We start from the raw sequence: 18,913 nt of genomic DNA, 5'->3' as shown, positions 1-18,913 counted from the left end.
CATAATGAATATTCAGGTGCCTCAAGATGGATTGACTTAGAGATGAAATCCATTAAAAGAGACTCTCTTATCTCAATACTGGGAGCACATTTGCCTTTTTCGTTCCCAAACTAACTGATAATTTGGTAGCTAGACATACTTTGCGTATTTGGTTCCAATTTAGAAAGCATTTTGGTTAACACAGATTTTTATTAATTAGTCCAATTTTATGTAATTCCTTTTTTCATACACTCGGTTCAAGTCACTGGATATAATCAATGGTCTAAGTTTCAGTCTTTCTTGAACTTGTATATAGACCAAGACTTTGCCTCTTTTGAGCAATTATCTGCTAAATTTAAATGACCTAATCAACATTTCCTTTGTTATTTACAGATTAGGAGGTTCTTAAATTCCTTAACGTTGAGGCTTCCCCAAGACTTAAATTTTAATTTTTTCTGGGAAGTATATAATTTTAGACCTAATCAGAAAGGACTCCTTTCAGCCCTTTATCTCTGCTTTTAAGATCTAGAGATAGTTCTTTATGTAACACTAAGAAAGTATGGGAACATGACTTTCAACAGCTGTTTGCTGAAGATACATGGAAGTCTTTTGAAAAATGTACATTTATCCTCTTTCTGTGCTAAACATTCCTTATTACAATTTAAAGTAGTACACAGGGCCCACTATTCCAAAGTTCAATTAGCTACATTTCACAACTGTTGCTTGTCTTTCTTCTCCATAACACCCAAGTAGAGCAGGGTTTGAGAGCCACTCAATCCTTTTCTATGACCTCAAGCCCACCCATTTGGTCCTTCTCCTCGCTGTTCATCTTTTCTGAGAGCATTCTTTTTTTGTATTTATTTCCTTTATTTTTTTTTCAATCTTTTTATTGGTTTTTGAGAAAATAATAATATCAAATACATAGATGCATAAGATATAAAGTTCAGGTAAAAATAAATTAAAATTACAGATAGTAAACAACAGTAAACAAGATACATATGATCCATGTTGCCAATAAAAAAGGAAAAAAAACTATATGTGAACGTGATAAGTGTACAACTCAGGAAGGTACTTTATATCATATGTTCTGGCTATGTCCCTCCCTCTGTAACTAATGGAAAGAGGTATTTACTACACTATCATTAATTCTTGATACAGATCTCTCTCTCTAAGCCCTTTTATTGCCATTTTTGGAATGAGTAGACCAATGGACATAATTCCATGTTTGTCCCTCCCACATATACACAATGGTTATTGGATTTGATGGCATCCGTCTCTCTGGAGAAAATTAGGTGCTCAACTACTAAAATGAATATTAATTTTTCTTCTCTTTGGGGTTCTTTTTTTCAATTATTTCCAATATTTATAGATCAATTATTTTTGCTTTTTATCAAAAATCATTTCTTTTTTTTCTTTTTCTTCATTTTTTGAACTATTAGTATTGAAATTAGTAGTTGACTCCTGGCTTTGATTGTAATCACTCGGATAATAGGCTGGGGTTAGAAATTACATTAGTTATAGTTTTTTTTCCTTTTTTATTGGCAACATGGATCATATGTATCTTGTTTACTGTTGTTTACTATCTGTAATTTTAATTTATTTTTACCTGAACTTTATATCTTATGCATCTATGTATTTGATATTATTATTTTCTCAAAAACCAATAAAAAGATTGAGAAAAAAAAATAAAAGAAATAAATACAAAAAAAGAATGCTCTCAGAAAAGATGAACAGCGAGGAGAAGGACCAAATGGGTGGGCTTGAGATCATAGAAAAGGATTGAGTGCCTCTCAAACCCTGCTCTACTTGGGTGTTATGGAGAAAAAAGACAAGCAATAGTTCAGCTGCCCAGAAGATGTTGACCATTTAATCATTACATTTCCACCTTTTTGTAACTGAGAGACAGCTGGAAAACTGGAGCTCCACACGAATTGTTGGAGGAACCTAGTGGGCCAGGGAGCATCCATAGAAGGTAAAAGGTCCGCAACATTTTGGGCCAAAACCCTTCATTTAACAGCTATACTCACATATTTTTTGAGCATTTTTGTGGCTCTCTGATTCCAGATGGATATCCAACGTGACATGAGTTGGAGCCGTCGCCACATTGGTGAGCACAGCTGACACAAGATCTGAAGGAAGACCACAGTATCACTTGGATTGTGTCATGATTCAGCAGTAAGACTGCCTTTTTGGAACTTAATATTTCAGCTATTGCCCTCTCTTAATAGGCACCTTGAGCCCATCAACAGGAAGGATGAAAAGACCCTTTAATGTCTACACTTTGTTTTCTAATAGTCAGTCAACCTTCTGTGCAACCAAATACGACAAATGCACTAAAATCCAAACTACTTTGGGATTGGGTCGGTCTGGATTTTCAGATTTTCCAGATTCTCGGGCTTTACTTTTATAATTCAAATTTAAGGAAAATAAAGAAGATATGAACAGGTAAATTTTGATTGTTTATTAACAAAACATTTTTTCATATAAAATACAAAGTACTCTCCCCCCGCTAAATTGTAAAAATTTCAGAGTTTACGAGAAGTCCAGATTCTTGGGCAGTCTGGATTTTTGGACTTTTACTTTACAACCAAGTCCCTTCTGAAAGTTTTTTCTCTCCCACACTTCTAGATAATGATTTCCAAAATTCATTTTCTCTTCAATTTCTTTTCCCAATTTTCTGCAATCTCCTATAATGGAATTAGATTCTGCTAACATAGAATAGCTTCTCATGGGTTTTCAACCCCTCTGTTAAGCTTCACCTATCCTTCTCTGTCTTCAGAAGAACAGATTAACTACTGAGTTCAGTAAAAATTGTGCCGATCCAATCTATCGGTTAATAATTTTAACTTAAGTGATGAGAGAATTATAAATGCTATATATCGGGCATGTTGGCCTCTGATGTGTTCTTATGGTGGATAAAATTAGATGCTGCCTGCCAACATAATCCTTAAGATTTGTAAAAGGACAAATTTCTTCTCCTTCTGAAAGCATCTTCCCTGTAAGAAATATATATGTATCTTTGAATTGAACACCTATTCTCTCGAGAAAAATGATAATGGCTAGCAAATCTAGGCTTACATCTCTGAAGCTTTTTGCGCACATTCTACTCTGCATTCACAATGAGACTTTTAAATCCTCAGTGCTTTATGAACATTGATTTTGCCCTCTTAACATCATGAACAATTTCCAATAAATTAAAATTATAATAAGATTTCCACTTCTTGTACTCAGTGGTAAATCTGGACAAGGTTCCAATTGTTTTACAGACTCTGGGTCATTATTGTGAGTGTAAGCACCTGGGGAAATCTAATAGCTTGTGTTAGCTGTTCTAGCTAAGGAAATATTTCAAAATTAAAAAATGTGGTGCAGCAATCATTTTTTTGGAGTTGACACAGTTGATTGAGGTGACCATCTATTTCCTCCTGGCCTACAAAGAAGACTATGGCTCAAAGGAGATAGATTTGAAATTATCTGAATTAATCCAATGAGTCCCTCATGGGCAGCAGGTGTTGAGTATGTGTTTGAGGTTGGAGTAAACGATTTTGAGTGAAGCCATTTCCTTCACACATGTTGAGAAGCATCGATGGCACTCCAGCAGTCTTGGGGAAGTTAGACAATGAACTCAACCCCCCATCAGAAACATCTGAAGAAGAAAACTTGGAGGTATGGACAGCTATGAATAAAACATTAATAGTGTGTAAAAGATCGTGAGGAAATTTATCTTCAAAAAGGAAAGGTATGAGAACATAAAGAAGGAAACAAGCCAGGAAACATCTACATGACATCTACATGAGGTGATGTCTTAAAAAAGCAGCTTCTATCCTAAAAGTCCCCACCAGCCAGGCGATGCCCTCTTCACTCTGCTACCATTAAGGAAGGAGGTACAGGAGCCTAAAGACAAGCACTCAGCAGCATAGGGACAGCTTCTTCCATGATGCCATCAGATTCCTGAATGATCAATGAAGCAAAGACAGTGCCTTACTTTTCGTGCACTATTATTTTAATTTTTTATATATATTATTGTTGTAAGATGGTTATAATATGAATGTTTGCTGCAAAACACCAAATTTCATGACTTGTTCTTGACAATAAATTCTGAAACACAAAATATATGATGTTTTTGCTTTATTGCAATAATTTGTCTTTTTTTTTAATCAGGATAAAGTCATTCATATTCTTCACTATGTGAGAGATGGGAAAATTGATCTAAAATTATGAACATGGAAGAAACTAAAATTCATCAGTTAATGGCTGTAACCAGTACAAACAGGATGAGCTTGGGGATTAGGATGCAGGAAAGCAGAGTCAGCACGATTAACATAAGAATCTTCTTTGTGACAAGAGCCACCATAAGGAATGGTAAGGTACAATAGAATGTAGGAAGTTGAGGTAGTCTGGATCAGATAAAGGTCTCCTAGCCCTAGATAGAAGTACCAAGTCCTACATATCTAATTAGCTAACCTTACACATATTAAATTAGCCAACCCTGGATAGGATGAGTCAACTCTGCATACCAAGAGACTGTAGCCCCGAGAATCAGGAAGGTGTGAATAAGGACAATGACATGATGGGACACCCACAGGATACCCCCTGGTCCTCCAAGTGTACTGAAACTGCACGTAGGCAGGAAGGATTGCCTATGCCAAACCCATCCAGGGGGCAGAAGAATGTAAGGGGGAGGGCACTCTGATACTGAAATCGACTGTATAAAAGTTGGGTGAGCCCCAGTATATGTGCGTATTCCCAGGGTAAGGGGAAGCACCCAACTTTGCATTGTTGTAAAATAAATGTTCTTTGTTCTCAATTTTTGTCTCGAGCAATTTCTTTAAAGGTACTTCAATTTCTAACAACTACTTTAAAGCAATTCCACACCAAATGGGTTTTGATTCCTTGCAATAACTTGCCTCTAATGTTTATCAGGGTAAATAAATGCCTATCCTTTCACCATTCAAAAGAATTTTTACAAAGGCAGATTTGTGTTACCTTTACAAAATTCTCTCCTCACATGACAAATAAAAAAAAGCAAAACTTTGCTCTTGCAATGAAGATGTTGAAATGTTCTGCTGAGATTGTTTAATTCGATGAGGTTTTAAGCATGGTTTCCATCTGATGATCTGCAGAGTCAATCCTTTATTACAGTGGATTCTTCTGATCCACCTACACCCCAGTAATTCATTATTACAAGCTCCCCTCACAAATTTCTTCTTCAGTTGTTTCTGATGGGGGGTTGAGTTCATTGTCTAACTTCCCCAAGGCTGCTGGAGTGCCATCCACAATTGCAGGCAATCCAAAGAGTAGAAACGTCACTAACTGGTTTCCAGAGGCTGCCAGGTTGTATCATTTACATAACGACCATGATTTGTTTGGGGGAAGGGAGTAAAGAACAAGAGTAACAGGAGAGGTTCCTTTCTGCACAACATTGTCACCACCAGAAGCACTGTGCACATGTATTCAAGAGAGAGGGAGAGTGAGAGAGACTGGCTGAAGTTTTTCCAGCTGGAAACATTTAATCTGCTTACCCTGTGAAATATTTTATAGAAGTCATAAAGAGAAAGATGCTACACAGTGTGTGGATAAGTCTGCTGGCATTTGTAGACCTTGCTATCAGTGGGAAAACAGAAATTTACCGGTAAGAATTTTGTTAACAGTAAATAAAGCTTATAAGAAAATGATTATTTTGAACTGAAATAAGACCATTCATTCCTTTCTGAAAGATGATGCCTCAATATGTAAAATGCTAAACCTGACTGTTTTTGTTCATTGAATGGTTATGACTGGAGAAATACTCTTAACGTAATGAGTTACTATAAAAAAGTGAAATGCTGGCCAGTAATAATGGAATTTCTTCCAAATCAATAAATGTTCATTTTAATAGAGTATAAATATACAAGTTGCTGGTCCAGTTAAGATAAAATGGCATTTAAATTAAATTATGTGTCTTTGCATTAAATAATTGGCCAAAACTGGAAAAAGAGCAGTTTAGATTCTGCCTTGGACTTAATTAGAAAGTTGCAACCAAACTGCACCCTGAAATTGCATTGGTTACCCTTAATTTTAGGTCTGTGTTTATTCTATTTCATAATCACCAAGATTAAATCCTCCACAAACCAGTGCAATCAGGCAGAATAATTGAATGCAATCATTTCCTATTTTGATCTCTTTAAGGAAAAAAATATCCCTTAATGTATTTTGGTTTGTGAGTCTGTACAGTTTTATTTAAGCAATTGAACTTGAGTTTATCGCAAACATGATGTTTCTGCAAAGGTATTCTGAACATAAAAGACATAACACAAAAGAAGATTTTAATAAATATTAATAAAGGAGGAAAATCATAAATATTTACTATTGGTTGTGGTGCAAAAAAATGTGCTGATAGTTTATATGGATCTTTGGTTGTCTTGTCTAGATACTTCTCAAATGGAACTGATTTAAAATCATTGTTATATTGAACCATTTCATTCGTTTCATTTTTTTCATGTTAAACATTTCATTATTTGTATAGAGTCCTGAAATGTCTCAATTTGTATCTTGCGGGGAAGCACAGTTGTTGTAGCGGTTAGCGCAATGCCTTTACAGCGCCAGCAATCGGGACCAGAGTTCGAATCTCGCGCTGGCTGTAAGGAGTTTATACGCTCTTCCCTGTGACTGCTGGGCTTTCACTGGGGGTGTATTTATTTTGAAAAGTGTGAGAGTATCTGAATGAAATGAAGAAGATACTAAGGGGGCATGAGAGAGGAAATGCTGAGATGTTTCCACACATGGAAGAGTCTCAAAAGGAGGGACATAGTTCCTCAATAACAGAGCAGTCATTTAAAAATGAGATGTGTTGGAGTTTCTCATTACAGTGAGGGATGAATCTCTGGAATGCTCCCTGCCAGTATTTCTTTTGAAGCCTGATTACTGAGATATTTATAGAGAAGGTAGATAATCCAAAGATTGAAGAATTAAGAGCCATGGGGAACTGACACAGAAGAGGAGCTGAAGCCAGCATAGATCAGCTGTGACCATATTAATGATTCAGTAGGCTCTAGGACCAAGACCCCTATTCTTGCTTTTATTCTATGTGAATCTGGACACTGATCTAACAGCAGCCATGAAAACCAAATCAGAGTATCTTGTCACTACATTAAGCCATGGTACTGTTCTCTCCCAAGGAGAAGAAGTATTAAAAAATAGATTTCATGCAGATTTGTATTAAAATAGTTGTGATGAAAATGAATAATGTGGAACGTTGCATGACAATGTGCAGAGTTATCTATCCTGTCTTCATGGCATGTAATTTGACCTCGACAATCTTCCTGTTGGTGGGATTGATGTCAATGTGCACCGTTTTCACAGCAAACCAACCATACTCTGTGAAGGAAACAATAGCCCATGGAATTGAAGTTTAGAGGAAAATAGTGGTGCACTTTTAATGAATGAAATGGAAAGATAAACAAGTTTCAGTTAAGAATCATGCAGCCTTTCCCATTTCAAAAGCGAAGGAACGATATTATTACATCTAAGGCTGATAAGTCAGGCTCATCTCTTTCAGGGAAAGTTATCTAGTTATTTCAATTAAATAAAACAATGTCAGGAGATGTTATTAAGGCAAGCAGATGGCTTAAATCCCTTGGATTCAGATGTGAAGAGAAGCTTTGAGGTTTGCTGGGGTATCATATTCACTGCCTGTGGGCCTCATGACTTACAGGGAGGCTGGAACAGTGAGAGGGGAAGCCATGGAAGGTCTCGTGACTGGGGAATTGTGCAAGAGTACAGTCAGAAAGGTCCTGGTAAATCTAGCAGTTACAACTTCCCTCTCTTTGCTTCCTCGCATGGCCCTTGACCAAATTGACAGGCTGGCTGCCAGCCAGGAGACTGCAGAAGGTGAGGTGGAAGTGGTGGAATGCCTGAGGTCTTGGCACACAGCACATATGAACATACTTGGCAGAGAGCAGGATTGTGAATAGCAGAAGACCTCCTAAATGGGCAAAAGAGAGCACTCCTCCCCCTCCCAGTCTTCATTGAGTGCTGAGAACTTGTTCTGGTGACAGGATCAACACAGAATCCTCATAAAACATTGAGATATGCATTCAATTTAAGTTAAACATTAATTGTACTGACAAGGGGGAGAGGTAGGGTCTTATTTAAGGTAATTTTGAAGTACCCCACATTTAAATATCAGTCCATAGATGTAGCATGGTAACAGGCCTTTTCGGCCCATGAGTCCATGCCATCCAATTTATACCCAGTTAACCCACACCCCCGTTATGTTGCAAATGGTGGGAGGAAAATTGAGCCCTGGGGAAAACCTACGCAGACACGGGGAGAACATACAAACTCCTTACAGACCAGCGTGGGATTCGAACCCAAGTCCCGATCGCGGGCGCTGTAAAGTCGTTGCACTAACTGCTACGCCAACCGTGCATATGTACATCACCAATTCCTCACACAGAAAAAGTGAGCAGGAAAATCCATGGTTGGCTTGTGACTCATTCCTTCTTTTTTGCCACTTCTTTCATCTACCCATTTTAAGGAATTTGTACTCCCATGATCTCCATTAAGGATTCAATATTCACAGTCCGATCAGTCCCTCTGAAATGGATTTTTGTCTCTTCTGACCCTGAACTATTTTTTGAAATTCCAACCACTTCCCCAGATGGAATATTAATATTATCCATGGAATATAATTTTCAATAATGTCACCTTTCCTTGCGCTTTTAGTTGATTTAAATTTTTCTGCACCGGCAGTTGAATAATTCTAAGTTTTAGTTTATTCATTTTTAAAATCAGCCAAATCATTAAATATATTTAAGAAGGAGTTAGAAATTGTTCTTGGGGCTAAAGGGACATCATTTAAATGAGGACCTCAATTATAACCCTACCTCTGGCTGTTATTGTCAAAGGCAGATTAATGGCTAAAATTATAATGTTAACTTTGCACCCCCAGGAGACTAAGAATCTCCAGTTAACATTTTGTCTCTTGCTTTGAAAGGCAGATGGCATCTGATGTCAATTGAGGTCACAAGATGTCATGGGGCTTCCAACACCATTGTGACAAGAATGTGATGAATCATCACCTTCCAGGTGCAGACCTTCTGATGCAGACTATCTAACATTGCCATGGCAATTCTCAAAAAAGAATTTACCCAAAGTCAGAATGCATTGGAGGTGCTTCTTCTTCAGAACACATTGGTTTATAACTAAGAAGGATACCATTCTGCCCACAAAATCTATGCTGAATTTCCATTAAATTCGGTGTGTATTTGTTTTGATCCAAATTCTATTCAGGGAGCGTCAGGCAGAGGAGTAGGATGTGGGCTTCATTATCTCTGTCCAGGTGGTTCAACATTTGGGCTGAAACCTCAATAAAAGTGTTCAGGCATTAATCAGTACATCCACAGCTTGTCTGTTTGAGGAGGTGGAAAACCACTCAGTCTTAAAGAAGAAGCTGTCCTTGTTTGCAGGGTCTACCAGATCTGCTGAACTTCAGGGTGACCAGATATGGTCCAGATCAAGTGCTTACCTTCTTCCCATCCAAATTAGAGGCCCTGATGTTGGATTTCTCTATGCTGGGTGCAATTAGTGGCAGAACTTTGTGGGGAAGGACCACAGTCTAGGATCCTTCCACTACAGTGCATTGAGGAGCAAGGACTAGTGGGGAAGCCACTCAAACAACTGAAACGGGAGTAATCCCGGAGAGCCGCATGTGGTAATGGTGATGAATAATATTATAAATGGTTAACATTACAAATTACAGTAATAAAATGTATGCAGGAATAGGTCACCAAGAATGTGAAAAGACTGCACTGCTTTGTTTCTATATATATTGTATCGTGGATTAAATGTATTCTTAGAGAAAATAAACAGTGGTAAAGCATTCCCAGGATAACTGACCTCCTCTGGGATGTCTTCGGCAAGGTCCTTGCACCAAGGATGATGGAGAAGAAAGAGATCTGGTGCATGTTTGGATTTGTATTTACACCAAGAGTCTTCAAAGGGAGGAGGAAATTGTCAACTGACCAACTGTTGCACCAAATCAAAGGATACAAGTAAAAGACAGAGAAACTGTTCAGATGAACTTTCCACAGTGCTCAAGCCATCTTACTTTGCTACTAATATCAAAAATGTTTTGCTAAGTCAGCAGAGGAATCACCTCTGGTATTTTTTTCTCTCTTTTGTTCACCTCCTTACTCCTGTAGCTATGTGTGGCTTTGTCCTGTAGAGAACTTGAGAAGCAAAAGCTGCAGGCTCTAGTGTGAAGGTGGCGAAGAGAATAAAGAATGGTTGTCCACTGCACCCTTGGGATGATGGTACATTCTATAATGGACAAGGGAAATAATTGAAATCAATGAAGAGAGTATTAATCCTTGCTGTTGAATCTCTCCCAGAAGTCCACTTTTATCTTGCTTTGTTCAGGAGAAATGGCTTATGAAGTTGGACTTAGTTGTCCATTTCTAGTTGACCTTGTGAATAAGGTGGTGAGGTAAACAATGTCTGAAGATGCTGGAAAACTGGAGCATCGCACAAATGCTGGAGAATCTCGGAAGGTTAGGCAGCATAGGGTGCTGAACTGGCCATGAGCACCAGCAGACATTGGGGTGAAGCTACATCCTATATGTCAGGCAGGACGCTCTCAGATTCTGACCCACTGCTGATGAGTTTCAGGATGGCCTGTGACAGAGGGATAGACAAAGGAGCAGCTTTCCCAGGCACTTCTGATTGGTAATGTTTGAGGTTCTAAGACCACAGGAAGGAACAGGGTGCTTCTTACCCACCAGTTGGTGTCATGCACCGTTAATAAGCAAATGATGTCCCAAGCTGCTTAGAGGTGATATCATAAAAGATTGTTTCTTGCACTGATTCCCACCATCTTGCTGCCCAAATCCCAACACAGGTTAAAAAATTATCTATCCTAATATTTCATATCCCAGTGGCAAGATCTGCTTTTAAAGTTCTCAGCACTTAACAAACTAATAATTCCAGCTGTGTTGGAACTTGAGCCATTTTAATTGGAGTTGATGGCATTGGTTTATATTGTCTTTTCATCTGCTTTTATTCCACTGTAGTTGATTGAACAGGAGGCCTAGGCTAATAGGGCTGTGCATTTATGGAGAAAACAATCCAGAATAACCTAGGTTTGACCCCATTACTGGCATTGCTGCTATGGATAACTGATGGAAACTATGGATTGGCTGAGCTGAGCAGGGGAGATGCCCTTTCAGGGTATCAGAATAAATGCATGAGGGATAAAGAAAAAATATGTGTATGTAGCATTTGTAGCCTCTTGTCAGTGTTCCTCTTGTAAACTCAAGTAACATAAGTAATATTGATAGGGCTGTCAACAGAATGTTCTTTATTAAAAGCACTGACTCTTAAATAGAGGCAGCACACAATACAAATATGTATCCAAAGTTACAACACGTGATATATTCGTATTTCCTGGCAAACAACAAGCCAATGCCAGCTCTCTTGTGTTCAGTTTTGGTCACCATGCAAAAGATGGTATCAAGCAAGAAAGGGTGCAGAGACGATTTACAAGGATGTTGCCAGAACTCAGGATGTCCTGTGCTATAGGGGAGGGTGAGCAGGCTCTGGCTTTATTCCTTGCAGTACAGATGAGTAGTGATCTCATGAAGGTATACAAAGTCATAGGAGGAATAGATCGGGTGAATGCAAAGAGTCTTTTGCGCTGAATAGGGAAATCGGTAACCAGAGGATATAGGTTTAAGATGAGGGGGGAAAGATTTAATAGGAACGTGAGAGGTAACATTTTTACACATGAGGGTGCTGGGTGTAGAATGGGCTGCCAGAGGAGATGGTTGAGGCAGGTATTATTGCAACATTTTATTTTTAAAAATTGGACAGAAAAATAGATGACACGGTTTAGAAGGATATTGGCCAAATGCAGGCAGGTGAGACTAGTATGGGTGGGACTAGTATTGATCGGCGTATGTAAGTGAGGCCAAAGGGCCTGTTCCCATGCTCTATGACTCTCTGACTCAAGTGCAATCCCATCATCCCATTCCCCACTCATTTCCTCCAACCTATTCCCTCTCACATGTTCATTAATACACTTCTCATTGTTTCACCAGCCAACTTACACAAGCGGTAATATACTTCATCTCCAGATAGCACAATATTGGGACAGGGAGAGAAGCTGGAGCTTCCAGTGGCAAACTCACATAGTGTTAGGGAGAATGTGCAAATTCTGTTAGAATCACCGGAGCTGAGAAGAGCTGGACTACCTATTGCATCACCATGCTATCCAAAACTCAGTTCTTCAAGGTACGATTACATTGGGCAACATGGTTAGCTTAGCAGTTAGCGCAATGCTGTGCAGCACCAGGAATCGGGACCAGGGGTTTGAAACCCACACTGTCTGTAAGGAGTTTGCACATTCTCCCCATGTCAGCGTGGGTGTTCCTTGAGGGCTCCAGTTTCCTCCCACCTTACGCTGTATGTTGAAATTTAATTTAAATATTTAAAAAATTAAGATTTGTAAACATTACCTTTTATCCTCATTTCTTCTTTCCTCCTGTCCATTTTGATCTCACTAAGTTATCTCTTCTGATTTTGTCTTTCTGGATCAAAGGCTTTCAAATTCACCACATCAGCCTTCAATCTGGGTTGCAGTACTTTGTCGAAATGCATCAGGCTGTCAGCAGAAGTCCATACATTCTGTGATGTCCTACATTGAATCTTGTGAACTTATGAATTGCCTTCACATTGCAAACCAGTTCCTTCATAAAGCATCCTACTCATTCCATGTCTGATTCAAGTTACTCAGTAATTAAACAACTTTGAACACTTCAAACCTCATGTTTCTACATCAGATGGTCCTGGCCACAGTACCACACCTCAACACTTTGTGCTGAGTCTATTTCTTCTCCACTTGATGGTGGACTCCTTCAGTGGCCCAACTATTGTCCTGAAACTCTGGACAAATGTCTCTCTTGTGCTATTCAAACAACTTATACTCAAGGGATCAGAGGATTACAATTCAAGCTAATTTTCCAGTGCCGTATCTCAGGACTGCTGCACTGTGGGAGGCGCTACCTTTCTGCCCCTACAAATAACAATGGCAATCCTGAACTTCACAGATTCGTTAGGTGGGTGAAATAATGATTCAATGGCACTGTTCTGAATAATGTCAAGAGTGTTATCTCTGGTGGCAGGATCAACATTATGACTGAACTATTATACAGTAAAAACCCCTGTTAATCAGAATTCAAGTAACTGGCAGCATCAAGCCACTGGCAAAAACAATAGCAGAAAATAAAAAGGTTAAAAAAATAAGAAATTTTAAAATTTTAAAATTCACCCCCCCCCCCCCAATGGTCAGTTCACCAATCCATGCAACATGTACCAATCCCCATAGGTGCCAGATACCAGGGGTTTTACTGTATCTGGTCACAATCACATTGCTCGTTATAAGATCTTCCTGTGCAAAAACAGCTCCTACAGTTCTCACATACAGGAGTGCCTACACACCAAAGATAAAACATGTGGATGAAAAACATTTGGGACAACTGGGGAAAGGTTGTGAAAAGCATTATGAGTCTGCAAGTCTTTTCTTCCTCGCTGCTACTGTGGTCTTGAAAGGGTGTTAAATTTAGGCAAGTGCAAGGGGAAAAAGATAGAAATTGATCAAACTAAATGGAGATATCTTTTTGATTTACTCCCTCAGGTTTCGAGACCAAAGACATTCTGGAATTCTGCCTGGAGTTTGTCGTTATGGATCCCGGCTTGAGTGTTGCTATGGTTGGAAAAAGAATTACAAGGGTCACTGTGAAGGTACAGAAGTAGCAATATCCTTCTCCTGCCTTTCCAATGTAGTGAACTGAAATCTATTCCCCACTTGAAGGGGACTGTCTGTGACTTAACAACAGTACCTTGGTCTCGAGCACTAAGATGACCAAGAGCATCCGAACACCTCCATCTACATGTTCTTTCCAAGCTGCACACTATTCTGACAGAAAATAAGGCATCTCCTCTATTATCGCAAGGTTTAAATACTGAACTTCCTGCCCATTACGCAGTGGGAGAACTTCCCCAGTAAGGACTGAAACATATTTTTAGGAGATGGCTTAGACAATCTTATCAAGGGCAATAAATCAAGTTAAGTGAGGTCAAGTCAAGTCACCTTTATTTATCGTTCATACCATGCTTGCACAGTAAAGATGAGATAGCATTTCTCCAGGACCACGGAGTATATTTACATAAATATAAATTAGAATAGAAGTTAAACACATTGAAATATTTAAAATATTAAGACGTATACAAGTCCACGGTACTCTATCCACATATGTTCTGAGAATTCAGGAGCCTGATGGCTTGGTGAAAAAAACCTGTTGCCTAATCTGGAAGTAAGGGCCTGAGAGCTACGGTACTTCCTACTAGAGAACAGTTTACTTAAGGGGTGTGTGGAGTCCTTTCGCCTGCATTGAGTGTTGTCGATGTCCGTTATGGTAAGAAGAGAACTCCCAATGATCTTTTCCGCTGACTTCACTATCCTATACAGGGTCCTGCAGTCTGAGGTGGCCCAGCTTCCAAACCAGGCAGTGATGCAGTTGCACAGGATGCTCTGAGTTGATCTTATTAGCAATATGCATACTCTGTAAATAATAATAAAATAAATCCTCTGATTTCAGAATGAAAATTGAAGACTGATACTTTTAAATATCACCACACATAATGATTGTGATAATAAGTTTATTGTCATATACATTTTACAATCTACATATGCACCAACGTTCTCAGTGGTATAGTCGAAAAGGTACTTTGTTTAAAAAAAGCTACAATAGTATTTATTGAATTAAATTAAAAAGAGACAATACAAAACATAAGTAGAAGTTAAATAGTTGCAGTTACCAAAGTGGGAAAAAAAGTGATATTACAATAATGCTGGCAAAACTTCTGTGGTGTCAGAGTAGTTTATAATTCAGAGTAGTTGAGCTTCTTATTTCACTAAGAAGAAGCTCAAAAGGCTGATAACTATTGGAAAGAAACTGTTTTGGAACCTCGAGTCCTGGTCTTCAAGTTCAATACAGAAACATGCTGACTCCAGCATCTGCAGAATTTCTTCTTTAACTGATCTACAGGTTTCTGTACTTTTTTTTGTTCTGAAGGAGAAGAGATTGTGACCAGGGTGATGGGCAGGGGGGAGGTTTGGGGGGGGGGGGTCCTTTATGATGTTGGCTGCCTTCTTGAGATGTCCTAAATGAATGAGAGGTCGGAGCCTGTGGTGAACTTGGCAATGTTTGCTACTTCCTGCAGCCTTCTGCTCTCCTGGGCACTGGAACTACCAAACCAGGTTCAGATGCTACCAGGGTACCTGCAGAAGTTTGATAGAGTATTTGATAACATGCAAATTTTCTCAGACTTCTTAGGAAGTAGAGTTGTTGGTGTACCTTCTTCATGGTTGCCTCCAGGAGAGATCTGCTAATATATGAACTCTGAAGGTGTTGCAAAAGCATTTTCTAGCCAGTGAAATGCTGTTGAAAAGCAATGTCTATTGTTATACAGGAAATTTCTGAACAGCACAGACACAAAATACTCAAATGAATTTATATCAGCCATTGTAAGTAGAACAAAGGAGGAAATGGCAGTGTGGAAGAGAATCAAATGTGTGCAAAGTGAACTGATTTTTTTGCATATCTTTAGCAACCAACTGAAGACTAGTTTTACTCCTAGACTCCTCTATAGACACAGAACAATCTAATTATCCAAAGCAACGTTCTTATCTTCAAAAGTATAAATTTTCAGTGCAATGTCATCGCACCAATATAGAGCAAAACATTTCCAAATATGCACTTTAATCTTTTGGTGCAGGCTTCTTGTGTGGTACCTTGGGTGTTGAAGCTCAATGCCACAGAGAGCAATAACAGTAATTGGGAAGCGTGATGGTGTTTTCTTTTCCCTTTGAAGTTTGATTGCAATTCCTTGATCACCGTTCTGACTGGGGCTTGTGAGAACCAGTCTGTGCAAACAGGCTGCAGGAAGTGTACACACCTGTTTTGTCAATGGCCTGAAGTAAGTGTATAAAGCATCTGATGAAAGCTTCTGCAGAGGTCATAATTTTGTATGCACAGCTATTTTCCCACCAACTACTAGTAAGCCTTAACTGTGACAGAATAAATGTTTGGCTCCCACCTCAACAAATAAGCATGCTAAAGGCAAGGAAGTTCAGTAGTGGTGTGTCTGACTCACTGTCTGAACAGTTTACTTTATGTCAAACCAGAGGTACCAAAACTTAAGTTTATCTATCTCATACATTGTTATATTATATAGTATTAATTCTGGTCAATGTAATATTTTTGATCATATTTCTCTCCATTGACAATTAAGTTGATAGTTTAAATTACAAATATTGGGACAAAGTATTTCAAACTTTCTCTGCCCTTTTTGACATTAATTTTAAACCAAATCCCTTAACTGGTTTATTTGCTATTGTTAGAGAGAGTGACATAACATTAACGGCATCTGAGCTGTGTGTATTAGCTTTTATTTCTCTAGTGGCTGGGGGGCGTGTTGCTCAGATGGAGGACATTACACCACCTCATCATGCTAAACAGAGAAGATTAGATGCACAATTTCCCATTTGAATTAAAATTTTCAAACACTGTGGGGACCCTTTTTGAATTACTTTCATAATCTTTGATTTGATATGAAGGTAGAAATGTTGACTAATGAGGTAATTTATCACTCCGATAAGAATTTTGTCCTTTTTTTGGCCAAGCAGCTTCTTTCTTGGTAGTGGGTTTAGATTTTCATTTTTTTATAATAAAATATCAATACAATATAATCTGTTTGTTTAAAATGTGGGGTACCTTGGATGAAATTATATGATTTAAGTGTTATGTATCTTTTTGACTTTTAACAATTTTTGGATGGGTAATTTTAATGTTAATAAAAATATTGAAGTGAAAAGATAGCTTAAATTACACAATCTCATGATGACTTGTGGTTTGGAGAGGTACAAAAGTGAAAGTAGATCTACAGCCAAAATTTCTTCTGACATATGGATTTTATATTTAGAACATACAACATTCAGACTGAAAGCGTTTGGAGGATGTGCAGGAAATATGGCTGCATGTGGAGATGCTTCATCCTGCACCCCAGAGAGGGTAAAATGGCTGTGAGCCAAGATGTATTGCTAGCACCTTTTCATGGTCAGCTTGTTCATTGCTTTAACAACCTCCTGGATGTTTCTCCTAAATTCTACTTTGGAACTATTGGTGACCATTTTACATGAACAATTCTTCATCTGCCCCATGGGAGAAATGACTTTCCTCACACAAATCCTATCAAACCTTTTCACTAATTTGAAGGCCAAGCCAGCTGCTTCCAACTGTTCTATTTTATCCAGTAACTCTAACTTCATAATTATAACATGAGCGCCTCCATGAACTTATAATTACTTGAAATAAGGGAAATTCATGTTTCTCGACATTGCTGTATTTCTCTTTGATAAATGAACACAAAACTTCAGTACAAGTGACAATAAACAATTCAATTCAAACCATGGTTTGCCTTTTATATCATTACTGTTTTATGTGATGAACCCTATTTTAACATATAGAGTTATTTCCCCATCGTGCACATTTTTTATGTTGCAATTGTCCTTTTATGTGCAATTGAATCCATAACTAGCACATCAACCTATTCCTCAAACCACTTGTGAAATTGTAGAATTCTGCACCTAACATTGCATGCATCCCCAATGCATGCAGGCTGCACACCTACCTTGGTCATGGTGGCTTGTACACATCAACCCAACACGCTGCCTCTCACTTGGTCTTATGGTACTTAAAGAGATAATTCAATACCAACAGTTTGATGGAGACTGATTAGTAAAGGAACTCACTGTATCCATAAAGCTGTACCTTGGAATTGCCCAGGTGACATTTTAATTTAATTTAAATTTAGATATAACAGCATGGTAACAGGCCTTTCCGGCCCATGAGCCCATGCCACCAAATTACACCCAATTTACCTACAACCCCCCTCTCGTTTTGAAAGGTGGTAGGAAACAGGAGCACCTGCAGGAAACCCATGCACACATGGGGACAATGCACTACCTAAGTAACCCAAATGCAAAATCAGTCACCTAATCAGAATCAGATTTAGAAATATGACAATTAACTACTGGAAATCCATAGATGATTGTTTTACAGAAAAAAAAATGGTGGCACTGCCAGAGCAGCTGTAACGGCAGGGCTGTTTCTGGTAAGTTGGGAGTGGAGACACAGTGCTGCTTGTGTCACCGTTAGTTAAACGGCCTGTTAAAGGAGCTGATGGTGTTTTATTTTAAAATCCTACAATCACAGAGGTTTGTCCCACATATAGCAGTGACTGTGCTGGGCAGCATACCATGAGGGGTTGCAAACTCCAGGGAAACAGTGAACCAGTGCAGAACACCAAAAATGGGGAGAACACCTCCACCCCTCCACCATTGAGAAGCACGGGCCACTCAAGGAAGGTGGCCATGGCAGCGGACCAGCAAGGGTCTCGGTGGCTGAAGGACCTGCAGAGTCTGTGGGCTGTTGGCGACTTGCGATCGAAGGACTTAGTGAGGCTGTGGGGTACTAGAAACTGGCTCATGGGAACCAGGTATCAGAACTGGGATTTGAGAGAATTCTGAGGGCAAGAAAGGCTTCTGAAGAGCCTCAGGCACTGAAGGCTTCCTGATCGTATTGGAGGTTTAGATATGGAGCTGAGACTGCCAATGGTTTGAAATGGAATGTGTGCAGGTGCAGAGGCTGGGGGAATGCTGGAGAAGAATCCATGAACACTCAGTGTCTCTGAATCTTTCTCCTTCTCTTGTTGCTTGGGCTGCCGGGCAATGCTCATAGTGACTCTTTGATTGCCTTAGGGCAGACAAGGGTCAAAGTATATCATGCATTATTACGTGACAATAAAAGGAAGCCTGAACATACAAAGAGAAATAACA

The 18,913-nt window shown here is 38.9% G+C and overlaps 1 protein-coding gene across 1 annotated transcript in view; it reads left to right on the top strand.

The window, feature by feature from the left end:
• The first annotated feature begins 5,495 nt into the window (after nt 1–5,495).
• egfl6 (EGF-like-domain, multiple 6) overlaps nt 5,496–18,913 on the top strand; it is a 62,490-nt gene continuing 49,072 nt past the window's right edge. The window contains exons 1-2 of the mRNA XM_069892449.1: nt 5,496–5,608; nt 13,649–13,755. Coding sequence (XP_069748550.1) covers nt 5,535–5,608; nt 13,649–13,755 — 181 coding nt within the window. The 5' untranslated portion in view covers nt 5,496–5,534. The remainder of the gene's footprint in view (nt 5,609–13,648; nt 13,756–18,913) is intronic.

Source organism: Narcine bancroftii, chromosome 7 (genome assembly GCF_036971445.1).
Source record: "Narcine bancroftii isolate sNarBan1 chromosome 7, sNarBan1.hap1, whole genome shotgun sequence".
Taxonomy (NCBI): domain Eukaryota; kingdom Metazoa; phylum Chordata; class Chondrichthyes; order Torpediniformes; family Narcinidae; genus Narcine; species Narcine bancroftii.
Note: the sequence above shows the minus strand (reverse complement) of the source record. Positions and strands in the feature narration are given on the sequence as shown.